This window comes from Globicephala melas, chromosome 1 (genome assembly GCF_963455315.2).
Source record: "Globicephala melas chromosome 1, mGloMel1.2, whole genome shotgun sequence".
NCBI classification, from domain to species: domain Eukaryota; kingdom Metazoa; phylum Chordata; class Mammalia; order Artiodactyla; family Delphinidae; genus Globicephala; species Globicephala melas.
In genome coordinates this window covers 24,028,267-24,042,237 of record NC_083314.1, presented here as the reverse complement: position 1 = coordinate 24,042,237, position 13,971 = coordinate 24,028,267, and the positions used below count along the sequence as shown (strand labels likewise).

Here is a 13,971-nt window from a genome sequence, read left to right as displayed (position 1 = left end):
TAAAGGCAGCAGCTAGAATAGTTCCGGAGGAGAAAACACTGTGCTCTACGTAAGGAAACTTTTGGGAATAGACATGGAGAGTTGTTCTTCTCGCACACACACTCAGGACTTGGAGGGTAGCGCGTACATGTCTGTCAGTGTATTTGTCCCGGGAAATGACACAAGAAGTGGTGTAACTGGACACCCAGAAAATTACTTTGGAGTTGTTGAGAACTGAATTTGGGGGGCGGGTAGCGCGCAGGTAAGAGGCGGTGAGAAAAGCACTGTTTTACAGATCTGTTGGAAGCCTAAAGCCGTTTGCTTCTGGGCCCCCTTAGCAAACGTGCCAGTCGGGTGGTGCCTCCGAGGACCGGAGGAAGCCCCGCTTTGCGATCCCTACGAGAAGCCTCGAGGAACCGGGAACGGCGGCGAGGCTGTGGCGCAGTTCCCAACCCGCGCCTGGGTCCTCCCGCCTCCATACCGTCCGCCACCACCGCCGCCGCGGCCTCCCTCAGTCCTCCCGTATCCCTGCATTCCACGTTGCGGCAGCCGCAGCCTCTCCAGCCGAGGCGTCCCCACCCTCCCCTCGGGGTGGTGCAGCCGCCGCGCCCCCGGCCCCCGCCCGCGCGCCCCCCAAGGCCTGGCCTCGGCTCTGCGGGGCCGCAGAACCGGACCTCAACGCGCCGGCAGGGTTCGGGCGGGGGCGGGGCGGGGGCGGGGAAGGCAGAGGGCGTGTGCGCGCGTGTCGGGGGGCGGGGGCCGCCATATTGGATCCGGACTCGTCGGCGAGCCTCCGCCTGCGTGCGGCGGGGCCTGGAGCAGCCTCGCGGAGCCCAGGGCGCGAGCGCGAGAGGACGGGGAAGGAGGGGGAGGGGTGGAGGGAAAGGAAGGGAGTGGCTGCGAGCCGGGCTGCGGCAGCCTCTGGTCTCCTTACCAGCGGCACCAACCCCTCCTCCTGCGCCTGCCGCTCCCCTCTTTGCGGGGGAAAGATGCCCTTAACCCAGGGGTGTGAAGAAGGGGGAGAACTAGCTGCCGGAGCCGCCCGCGCCGTCGCCGCCGCAGTTGCTGCCGTCCGTGTCCTTTGAATCCAGAAAAGCACCCCCTCGCCAGGGCGTCGGGAGTGTGGGCGGGCGAGCGGGTGGGCGGCCGCGGTGCGGGTGTGGGGGAGACCGGGCTCTGCGCCCGGCGCGGCCCAGGCCGGCGGCCCAGCGACCACCGACATGGAGCGGGCTCGGGCGGCCGAGTAGCCGCCGCTCCCGGAGCCGGGGGCGAGTGCCGCCCGCAGCCAGTCAGGCCCCTGGGAGAAGCGGGGAGAAAAATGAAGAGTTTTCATCGGAATCCGTTGGAAATAGGACTAACTGCAAAGCCTTAAAAAGAAGGACCTCGGGAGGAGAAAGGGAAAGCCTCCTCCGGGGAAGGCTTGGCGTGCTCCGAGTCGAGGGGCTGCTTCAGGGACCTCGCCCCCTCCCTTTCCCTCCGGAGAAATTGCCGCTGATGCGTTATCCAAGTGGTGGTTGGGAGGATTTGCAGCAGAATTTTTGGTTTTCCCTCCCCCTTATATACATTCTGGTTTTTTTTCTTCCTTTTCGATTTTCCTTCTGCTTGGGAAGTGAATTGCTGATGCAGATCGGACTTAATTCATTAATGATGCAACTGGATTCGTTTCAGGATTATGTTGCACGAGTTGAATTTTGAATGAAGGAGAAGAGTTTTTTTTTTTTTAAAGAAGTGTTGACTCTTTGGTTCTCAGTACTTTTTAATTATTTTATTTAAATATACGATTTAATTGTATTATTCTTTTAAAAATGTTTTAAATATATTTTATGGTAACTTTCCCTCAAAATATATGTATATGTGTGAAATAGAAGACGCTTCAGTTAAGTGAGGTTACTGGTGTGTTGGATGTTGAATTCAGCACCGGCATTGCATGACAGTTGTTTGAATAACAAGTGGTTTATTTTTAAAACCACACCTTTTCAAGTTTAGGTTCAAATAATCATCGTCAAAATCGGTTCAGTAATTGAAAGAAAAACCAGCAGAAGTTGAAGCAAACATGTCTGGAGAAGTGCGTTTGAGGCAGTTGGAGCAGTTTATTTTGGATGGGCCCGCTCAGACCAATGGGCAGTGCTTCAGTGTGGAAACGTTACTGGATATCCTCATCTGCCTTTATGATGAATGCAATAATTCTCCATTGAGAAGAGAGAAGAACATTCTTGAATACCTAGAATGGGGTAAGTTTGTATGTAAAATAAAAAACTCTTTAGCTAGCCATTATGGTTTAATTGTTATAGAGAGTTACCATGATAAACTCTCTGTAATGAGTATATAAATATATATTGTGTTTACACAATATATATTATGTATTTAAATACATTATACATAATGTGTTTAAATATATATACTATAAAAGAGTGGACACCAATTATTCAAGGCTTTTTTCTTGTAGTTTTCAGTAAATATTTTCCCAAGAGTAAAAGCATGCTACTCAGTTGTTGCCTAGATTTTTTTTTTTAACATCTTTATTGGAGTATAATTGCTTTACAATGGTGTGTTAGTTGCTGCTGTATAACAAAGTGAATCAGCTATATATATATATACATATATCCCCATATCTCTTCCCTCTTGCGTCTCCCTCCCTCCCACCCTCCCTATCCCACCCCTGTAGTGTTGCCTAGATTTAATGTGGGACTTATGAGGAAGAACTTATGTCTTTTGGTCAGCAGTAAGAGATTTTGAATAATTCTGTGATGGGCAAAAATGGATTATTGCTCGCTTTGCCGAGAGCGTGGTGGTATAACAGGCATTCAGTTGAAAGATATTTATTAGTGGAAACATTCCTTCCCAGGCTTTGGAAATCACTCTGGAAATGGGAGGAGATATTAAAATATCTTAGGTCAACAGGAACTTGAAGGTGGTCATCAGTGGGTTTTATCACATCTCTATATAGTACAAGCAAAGGAAATTACTAAACACGGACTTGCCAAAAATTGTCATGTTTGTAAGATGACATAAATAGTTTAAGAATTTTGTGATAGTATTTGGTAGAGAATGTTTGGGAGCAGCTCCTGCCTGCCTGAGAGTTAGATTTACTCTAAATTTAATTCAAACCTAAACTGGCTAAATTTTTGTCTTCATTCTCCTAAATATAGATGTGATTTAGAAGAGCTAGGTAGTGGAGTAAATCAATGATGAGAGCAAATGCTCCATGTGACCTTCAAGCTTGAAGGCTTGGCTTAAGTTCTGTTTCCGATGTTACATGTGAGCAAGTTCCAACATCCACCAGTTCTCTGTGGGAAGAGTACACATCATGACATACCATACTGTGTATAGTACATGGCAGTGTACCTACATTGGTACATTGACTTTTGAAGGATATTAGCTAAAGAAGTTATTTTGTACCTTTGGAATACCAATATTTGAGTTTGTTGGAAAGTTTTTACACTAAAATGTCTTTGTTTCCAAGTAAATCTTTATTTTTCTGAAGTAAAAGTCAGTTGGTGATTATTTCGTTTTTTTGACTTGCAATTTATTAAAAATTCGTTTGTCAGGTAAATCACTTATTCAAGATTGCCCACACATCATAACTTTAATTATTCAATTTGTCAGTATCAGAAGTTTTCTAGCAACTTGATATCGCAAGGGTTAAAAAACATATATATATATATATATATGAAATGTGAATAGAATAATTTTTAAAAACAGATTACTAGACTCATACTGGGAATGTAAGAATTCTAAATGATCTTTCAAGAGACTGCTCTCTTAAGAATGAAACAGTTTTGACTTTGGTACTGGATTTGTGAATATATGTCCCTTATTTTTATGTGTAAAACATTTTATAAAGGATGTGTAGTTTTACACCTCATGTTTAATAAATTTAGAAAATTTTTAGTTTTTGCAAGATTTAAGGAAAAGATTTTGATACTTTTAGAGATTCAGTTCTTGAATTATGGTTTCATAGCGATACTCTAGTCTATGATTATGATTGTCATTTTAATATCTATTATTTCTCATCTGCAAAATGGTGGGAGAACTCTTCGTATGTACCAGTTGTAAATGTAATTTAAAAATATGATAAAAAACTATATCCTCAATTGCCTTTTGGTGATTAAGAATTTACATTTATGTTATGAGATATTTTTCTGCATTATCAGAATAATTTATATATATTTCCCACTAAATATGTTTTCTTGGATCTTGTTTCTTATATCTGTATTAAAAAAACCCTTGTTTGTATATATTTAATTTAAGCCAAATAAGCCAAAAGTCAAATAAGTGTTTGGCCAAATACATTTTACTTTTATTAGCAGATTTTAAACAATTTCAAGCAAGGGACTTTTCACAGTTTTAAAGTAAATTATGTTTTAGTAGTATCCTTCATATTTTGTCTTTTAGAAGTCTGGTGTGATGTAACAAAAATATACATTCTCTTAAGTAAACTCCTGTTGTGTTTCTCAGTAATAAAGAACGAGAGACTAGAATTTTTAGGCAGTTATTTTGTAGGCTTTGGGACTAGGCAGTGTCTGTTAAGTCTTAGGCGTTTTTAAGTTGGAGTGTGAGGTCTTGAAAGTGGGAGTTACCAACCATAGAAGTTTGGGTAAGGAGGAAGGAAAGAAAGAATGGAAAAAACTGTCAAGAAGTGCATCATGAGTAGTAGTATTTACTATCTTTAAGTTTTTTGAAAATTTAGGTTATTTAAGAATGCCAGTCTCCTCATTTAATTATTGAAATAGATCAACTGATTACTACATTTTGGGGAAATGTCTTATTGGATTCTCACTACCTAACATTATATAAAAAACAAGTTAGATTAAGGAAGTTTCCAGATAGTGAATTGACCTCAATTTAATATTTTAAATATTATTTTTTTGGTCTGTGATGGAAATTGAAAGGGATTATTTGTTGGGGTTAAATTTGGTAATTTAGGTTTGCCTTAAATGATACAATTTTTTGTTTGAGTTTTAAAAGACCCAATATTTGCAACAGAAGAGCTGTAGTGGTTAAATACTAGTACATGATGTATATTTGTTTGGCTGTCTATATGAATGGAAGTGTCATCTAGATATGCCTTATTTTTATGCTGATGGTACTTTTAAAAATGAAGTCAGCAAGATTCTGACTTGCTTCATTTCCATCAATTTCACTTTATTCCTAGTTATGGCCCATTTCACTTTTCTATTGATATAGTTAATGTTTCGCTCATTACAGTATCATGACAGTAAGAAAGCTGACAATTCAAAGTTAGATTTTTTTTTCTTCTTTTTGATAGCACTCCTTGCATTTGGTGCTAATGGCTTGAGGGAGGAAACAAGTAGAGCTCTAGAGAGGAAGAGGGAATTAAGTCACTGAGCAATAGAGCAAGGGGACAAAGAGTGCCTTAAGGCCATATATCACTTTTAAATTTAATAAGATTATTATTTTTATTAAATATTATTATATTTTCCTGTTATATACAACAAGCTTTGAAAGATTGTTTTGTCCTTGTTTTTTAAGTTGTTGAAGTGGTTATGGTTTGTATGTTTTGTTTATAAAATAAAAGTTTTGTTGTCAGTAGTGTGACTCTAGAGTTAAGTTACGGTAGAGCTGTAGAAGTAAAAATAACTTTTACATTATAAGCTAATCTGCTAGTAATCACTAAATGAATATGTTATTCATTGAATTGGTTATCTTCTACTTTGAAATGGAAAATCAGAATTTTAGGGAATTCTTAACCAAGTTACTTAAAAAATAGGCATAAGATAATATTACTCAATACAAAAAAAGAAATGCAGAACTATCTGTATGTGGCCAACTGTATTTTGATGCTTTGTGAATCTTGGACTTCATAACATTTCATTTAAATTATCCTTAAACAACAGTAATTTTATAGTTTATTCAGTGTATACACACACACACAATAGTCTGAATGACTAATAAACTTGTTACTAGAGTACATCAGCAGGTACTGTGGTTTAAACTTTTCATTTTATTAGAGTAGTTTTAAAGCTTTTTCATGCTTTTGATATGTGGGTCATTTAAGTGAGATGATGATGCCTTGATTAGAAGAATCTGAATCTTTTCTTTGTTCTTCACTTATGTTGTTCCTCGTTGTTAGCTTTTCCTGAGTAGAATTTATTAATCATACCAAATTACCAAAAAGTTCATTTAATACACATGATTAGGTTTATTTTTATTTAAGTCCTCAATTAGGATCATCATAAATGTCACCAGAAATATAGGTTGGGCATTTGTTTCCTTCATACTAGTCACCTAATAATCTAGTCTCTTCTAAGAGTGATAGTAAGTACAGTTATTTGATCTCACACGATGCTGGCATATGATAGAAGCAGGCAATAAGTGATGGCTATTATTTTTCCATTTCCATTCTGTTTCTCTCTTTTTTAAAGGATGTACTGCTCCATGAGTGTGAACAGGGATGTCAGGAATAACACTAATAATTTTAGGAACTTATTTCATATGGAAATGTAAGGCATACCTTAACATAGCAGTGTAAAAACACGTAGCATAATGTGTTGGAAATTTTATGAAATGTTCCCTATTTCCTGGGACTTGGTTAATATTAGATAGTAAGCCCAGGCTATTTTAGGGTAAAAGAACTGAACTTGTTACAAATGAATATTTTATTCTGCTACTCTTTTATGGTAGTCAAAAAAAATTCTTCCAAACCCTTTTCTATTCATGTACCCTTATTGCCAGTATATTGTATATATTGCTCATTGTTTTTCATCCTATTGGTTTTGATAGGTTTTAGAATCAATTTACTAAGTCCAACCAGCATTTAAAAAATTAAGTATACTAGAATATATCAAGTACATCATGTGTTGAAAGAATAAATATTGTTATACAGAACTCATGTTTTCTTACATTTCTTACCGAAGATTGGAAGCAGAAGAGTTTGAATTCTAGTGTAGATGACGCTAAAACATGTTCACTGTTTAACAGTGAAAAAATTATAGACCTAGTTCCCTTTTTCAAAAAGTACACATGATTAAATTTGGGACAGACTGAAGAATTTAAAAGAAAGGAGTTTAGGTAGTGACAGGATACTTGGAAGGAGGGAGGGAGAATGGGAGAGGGGAGAAATGAGAAAATGAGCATGAATATACTGTTTTCCTGGGTTGCTACTTTAGTCTGATTCGTGAATAATTGAGTATTTTTAATTTAGAAGAACTTAATGGACAGCGGAATTCACTCGGTTTTGTCTTTGATGGTTCATTTCCTTTTTTTTTTTTTTTGACATTTTTCCTTTTCTGACTTTGGGCTCCTGGATATTGACTTCCATTAACTGTAAAAGTTGTGTAACTTGTCAAACATGAGGGATGTGACCTTTAGACATTGGTTGTAGTTTTTTGTTTATGCCTTCCCATTACTCCAGATGAATGTTAGAGTAGATGCAGGTGAGAAGGATCTGCTAGTTCCATAAATTTTCTCATCCCTTGTTACTCATGAAACTTCCAGTGGGGGTGACTTCAAGTTTTCAGTAGCTAAGGTGAAGAATTGCTCAACAGCTTTTGCTGTATCTTGAGTCAAGAAGTTCTTTCCATAAAGATTTTTCCTTTTTTCTTGGAAATGACCCACACTATAAGTATAGGTCATCCCAGACATATGAATGACTGTCTTTTGTTGTCACTGCATATAAAACTCCTTTCCAGATCCAGGGGATTTCCTTTTTTCCCCTTTGATGCTGATCAGAGTAACAGGTTTGCTCTTCCCAGCCAGTTGCTCCATACTTCCTCTCTACAGTGTCCACTTTTTCCAATTAGTAGCTGTTAGCCTCTATTGGCTAACACCCCTCCCCCAATTCTAGTGCTTCTTTATCTGCTGCTATAGGTGAGTAGCACTTAAGCTTTCATTGGTTAACAGGAGGCTCAGAGACCTGGCTCTCCACTTTCCAATCTCACTATTTGCCCCTTAATTCTTCCTCATATGAACGATGGTTCATTTTGGGGTTAGGGTTTCTTTAGCCCCCTCCCTAGTTTCAGAATGTGTTCTGGAAATCCATGGGATATTAATAGGTGCTTTTGGGGGGGGGGTTGTGTGGGTAAATAAATTTGGGAAACTTTTACACAAAATTAAACATTAAAAATATTGTGGGTTATCCTAGAATTTATAATGTTTTGAGGAAGACGGATGGCAACCAGTGTTCCATGGAACACCCTTTGGGAAATGCTCTTTCAGTATGAGGTCTTGGTGTCCCTTGTGTCTTCAGGGTTAGAAAAAGATAATTTTAGGGAAAGCCTGGAACACTGTGTGGTTTGGAGAGAAAATCCAAATCTGAGTAAGTTAGGTTTTACTTAGTGGTGTGGACTTTCAGTTGTCTTCTGTGTCATAGTCACAGATAAACTTAATCATGGCGGAGTAGCACATGTGTGAGGCTGGTGAACATTTGCGTCCAGGAAAAAAAAGCACCCTATAAAGTAGAATGAAATTAGATAAAATAATGAACCAGTGCTTTTAGCCTCTGAAGTCTTTGAAATTACTGACAAGTCTCTGTTTATGACCTTTTCTTGCTCTAATTAAACTTGCTTTTCAAGTATAGGCATTCACAACAAATTCAGAAATTCTCACCTTATCTTTTGCAGCTTTAGTTACTTTAATTGTAACATGTTGCACAACTGTTGTCTGTCTGTGAAATAATGTTATTCATTACTTTGTGATATTTCAGAGGAAAAGATCATGGACATGCAATTTTACAATTCAGAGTGTTAAGTATTGTTTTTTCTAAGGTTACAATGTTTTTTGCTAGGCTGTTGGTTTCAGATTTTTGGATTAGTGTGGGAACTTTACTATTATTTGTATCTGTGAAACTATGGGTTTCAAGTGCCAGCACCTATTTATGTAGAGCTTAAAGAAGCCAGAATATACAATACTTTTATTAAAGAGGAAACCATATATAATTGGTGCTGTTTCAACACTATGTGAGCAATTAGAACTCTGTGATTACCATAAATTTCTATTCTGAGTATTAAGGTGGAAGATAATACTAGAGGATAATTTGACTTGATTTTAAAGATAAATAGCTTATAGCATAAATTAATTAGTCTTTTTCTCTCTCTTCTGACATACATTTATTGTTCTCTTTAATTCTTCCCCATCAACACTATTCCTCTCACCCCCAATCTAATTATGCTTGAAAAGACTACTTATGTGGATGAAAACAATCTTTTAAAAATACCTGTGAATTAGTTCAGTCATGCAATCGCTTACTAAATTTTGGTTTTATTTCAGATTGCATACACATCACTGTAGGCTTAATTTATGAAAAAAAAAACCAAAACATGTTCTAGTCAGTTTTTTCTATTCACAGTGATAAAGCTTAATTAAATTTACTTAGAGTTTCCATGGTGAAGATCTACAAGTGGAATACCTCAACCTGAAATATTTCTGTTCTAAACCTATAATACTGGAAAAGAGTAGGGACTTTGGGTTCAGACTGACTCCCTTGATCATTGGCTGGGTGATTTAAGCAAGTTACTTAACCTAAGTCTGTTTTAACATCAGTGAAAAATTGGCATAATAGTAATAGCTTATTTTTCCAAAAGGTTGAAAGTTGGTTTAGGATTTTCTTTTTCTGGTGATTTATAGTTGAATTTTGTTGGCTTTTTTCTCATTCTGTTTTTGTTTTTTTTTTCCCCAAAATGATAAGAAGGTTTATTCAGGGAGATGCACACTCCATAGACAGAGTGTGGGCCATCTCAGAAGGCAAGAGACTTCTCATTCTGTTTTTGAAGTTTCTATCTGGCCTTATGATAAAGGAAGATAAAATGCTATTTTTTGGTAAAGTTTAATTGAAATGTATAGTTGTACTAATACAGGGATGTAAATAACTTTATTTCACCATTAACAAACATACTCATAGCTTACTGATAATATTTTATTGAATTATATTGGCATCGGAGATGTCTTTCCCTGTGTGACTATGCAAACAGCATCTTATTCCTTCTTTCAGGATATTTTGCACTGGAACATTTTGTTGTTATTAACTGAACTTTTTTTTTTTTATTAATTTTTATTGGAGTATAGTTGCTTTACAATGTTGTGTAGTTCTGAACTGTTTTTCAGTAAATATTAAGCCCATGCCTATTCTTTTCATCACCAACAGCAAATATTGTGAAATGGCTAGTTATGATTTATTTTTATATTTATATAGCTCCAACCTGCAAATCAGTGGTGGAATTCTAGACCTCAACTCAGAAGATTAAAATAATGATGAAAAATTATTGATATGTCATTCACTTAGGAATTTTTGTGGACTAAAGATTATGCAGCACCCATAAATGCATGTTGTAGACTGACAGTAAATATGAAGAAAATCCACAGTATACCCTAGTGTTTCCTAAACTATGTTTCAATAGATATAAATGAAGATTTTGAAAATTAAGAGTTCAGTGTATATGTAAGATTGGGAAATAGTACTTATTGCATCCCTCTTTGTATATTACAAAGCACATTATCATAGTAACACTTTTCAAAAGTTCTGTGGTACAGAAACCTCTTTAACTTTGTTTTACCTAGAATTTGCCTAAGTTATTTGACTTTGGAACCCTTTTTTTTTTTTTTTTTGTGGTACGCGGGCCTCTCACTGTTGTGGCCTCTGCCGTTGCGGAGCACAGGCTCCGGACGCGCAGGCTCAGCGGCCATGGCTTACGGACCCAGGCGCTCCGTGGCATGTGGGATCCTCCTGGACCGGGGCACGAACCCGTGTCCCCTGCATCGGCAGGCGGACTCTCAACCACTGCACCACCAGGGAAGCCCTGGAACCCTTTTTATGAGGATAGCTGGCAGAGTTTGGGAAGTGCTGGTGTGCGCTAAGAATCCATAGGCCGTGTCAGAGCTCTTAAATTAATTATATTTCAGAAAGTGGCTACTGAATTCTTCTATCACATCGTATTTTGAATATTATCAGAGTTCACATCCAACTCCAAAGGCAGAGGTTTGAATGACTTGCCTTTATCCTTTCCGTGTTTAATGTTTTTTTAGCACTTCTGTTTGCATCACCTAGAAGGCAGTTCGGCAGTATGTACTAGGTTAATGTGGAGTTCTGCATTGGGTAAGTATGTGTTTATAGACAAAGAACAATAAAACTTGATACATGCCTTTGAGTTTATATTTATGTGTGTAGTTCGTGGTTTGTAAAGATGCTCCTGCTAACCTAGTGATTTTTTGTTTTCAGTAGCAATTGATCATTTTTTAATCCAGTTATCTCTCTAACTGTTGCGCTGGTATAGAATTTGGGAGACAGACTGTCATGGCTGTGAAATAGAACAAAACTAATTAATTTTATGAGAGGTTTTTTTTTGTCAAAGCAATGTTGCCCTGCTGCAACAAGAATCCCATCCTTAAATACCTGGTTTACTGGAAGTGGCTAACGCCCCAAGTTGACTCAGATATTATTAAAAGTAGTCATGTACTTACTTAGAAGTGTTCTGTCCTGAGATTTAAAAAAATATTTGTTTGAAAAGATTAGGAAAAACCCACAGTGGCTAGAGCCCCAGTTTGTGATTGTATTGCTAGCTAATTATGGCCTTGCCCCAACCAAAAATCATAACCAAGGAACATTTAAAAACAGACCAAAAGCTCAGGTATGTGGTGCAGCTGACACATTGACATGATATCGTAAAGCTTCTCATCTTCTGTACTTATAAAGATTTTCCTAGAGTTTATGGTTAAAACCATAATAATACTCCCAAGTCTAGTGTGATTTCTATTTCTGCCTTTTTCCTGAATGCCTTTGTAATGTGTCACCCCATTTCTGACTGATGCGTGCTAAGTTGACAGTTTTTTCCAGGCGTTCCTTGCTGTGTTACATTGCTGTAAATTGTGATTAAGTGTGATCATACTTGTTACTTTTACCTGTGTTCCTGTGGTAACCCCAATTAATTACAGCAGCTCTTGAGTTATCCTGGTACTGTTCAACCTCTGTGTGCATCTGCTCAGTTGACTTGTCTATGTTAAATGTATCTAAATGTATTACATTCCTGGGTCTTGTTGACCTTATTAATCATGCTTTTTGTTTCTCCTTTAAATGCTAAGTAACTTATAATCTCAGTATTACATGTGCACCTAACCTGAAAATATTGGGAATCCTACATATCCAAGGGCCTTTGTTTAGTAGAACTTTTAAAAAATGGTTACAACTTTGATCGTGTCAACATCTTGCTTAATATCCTACAGTGACTACTGATAGCTTTCAGGATGACATTGAAACTCCTTAGCATGGCATATGGATATGGTCCTTGTCTATGTTTCTAATCTTTTTATTATTTAAAAAAATTTGAAACAATCTGAAATGTACAGAAAAATTGCTAGTACAATATTTTCCCCTGTGAATCATTGGAGAGTAAATTGCCAACTTGATACCGTAATCCCCAAATATGTTCGTGTGTATTTTGTAACATTCTTTTGCATAACCACAATGCAATTATTAAAATTAAGAAATTAACACTGGTACATTAGTATCATCTAATCCTTAGACCTCATTCAAATTTTGTTAGTTGTCCTGATAATACCTTTATAGCAAAAGGATTCAGTTTAGAATCACATGTTGCATTTGGATGTCATGCCTTCTAGTGTCAGTCAGTCTGGACTAGGGCTTCAGATTTTCCTCAGTTTTCATGACTGACACTTTTGAAGATTGCCAGCTGGTTATTTTGCAGCATTTGAAGTAAACCCTAAATTTGGGTTTGTTTCCTCATGATAATACATCTTTGGCAAGAATATCCCAGAAGTGATGCCATGCAGCTCTTTTATGTGGATATCCTTTTCATTCAGCTCAGCCTTCAACACCCTACTCTGATCCACGATGCCTTCTCTTCCCCCATTCCTACTTTGATCTATTCCTCCTAATGGCATATATATGGTATATGTGTATGTATGTATGCATATATGTATATATATATATGTATATATATATAATTTTGTTTATATTTCCCATTCTTACCTTAAAGGGTTTTTTAAAGCTATTCAAAAATTATATATATATATAGTACAGTATATATAGTATATATAGTACAGCAGAAACTAGTACAGCATTGTAAATTAACTGTACTTCATTAAAAAAAATTTATATATAGTAAAGTTCATTTGTTTTGGTATATATCCTATGAGTTTTGACAAATGTAGACCAGTACCATAGTCAAGATACAAAGCAGTTCTATTATCCCCCAGATTCTCTTGTGCTGCCCTTTTGTACCACAGTCACCTTTTTCCTCCACCTATAATGAGGTGTTGACTCTTCTACTAATCAGATCTTTTACTTGATTATTCTTTAACTGTTCCATGGATTTCTTTCTTCATTGATGTATCCTGCTTTATTTCAGAAGGGGTTTCTTATAAGTAGTGGTTCATAGTCCCCTCCCTCAGCAGTTGATAATCTATAAATGAGTATTTTATGGGGTGAAGGTAAGGAGAAGAGGGTGCTACTGTTTAAAGGAATAAGATAAAATGCAAATAGCCTCCAATTTTTAAAGGTAAAATTTTCTTACATTAAGTCTGTGTTTAACCTTATTTGCAACAGTGTCCAGCATAGTCTGGTGATGATGAATTGAACACACAAATTAGTTTCATTCTCTTCTGCAGCACCACTAAAACTATGGTAAAGGAATTTTTAAGAAGTCGTAAATCTTCAAGGATGAGAAAAACATGGGAGGATACTGTGAAATTTTGGAAGCTGAAAAAGCATGTAGATGGGTGATAACTGCTGACTTAGCAGATCTGAGAAAGTCAAGTCTTAAGTCAGTAATAGTGTAAGCTAGGACCTATCCCCTTGACTTGGCAGAATGCTTAAAAGTCTTAGAAATTGGTATTGTCAGGAATCTGTGAAAGTTGAGGTACAGGTGGAGCTAAAATGTGGAGGACTGATTGAATTGTTGTATAAGCAGTAGGAACTCTAGAGCCCTTCCCCTGCTACATGCCAGCTGGCTCCTGTCTTCCCTCCCCAAACAAAGACTGAATGTCTATTTTCGGTAAGACAGAGATTCTCTGTGTTGAGTG

The 13,971-nt window shown here is 37.5% G+C and overlaps 1 protein-coding gene across 18 annotated transcripts in view; it reads left to right on the top strand.

Annotated features, from left to right (window-relative positions):
• Nucleotides 1–850: 850 nt before the first annotated feature.
• CDC42BPA (CDC42 binding protein kinase alpha) overlaps nt 851–13,971 on the top strand; it is a 325,266-nt gene continuing 312,145 nt past the window's right edge. For 17 of the 18 annotated variants that reach the window (XM_030868499.3, XM_060304871.2, XM_060305121.2 and 14 more), the window contains exon 1: nt 851–2,210. In XM_030868499.3, the coding sequence (XP_030724359.1) occupies nt 2,033–2,210 (178 nt within the window). In that variant the 5' untranslated portion in view covers nt 851–2,032. The remainder of the gene's footprint in view (nt 2,211–13,971) is intronic. The other variant, XM_060304987.1, reaches the window with a different exon arrangement.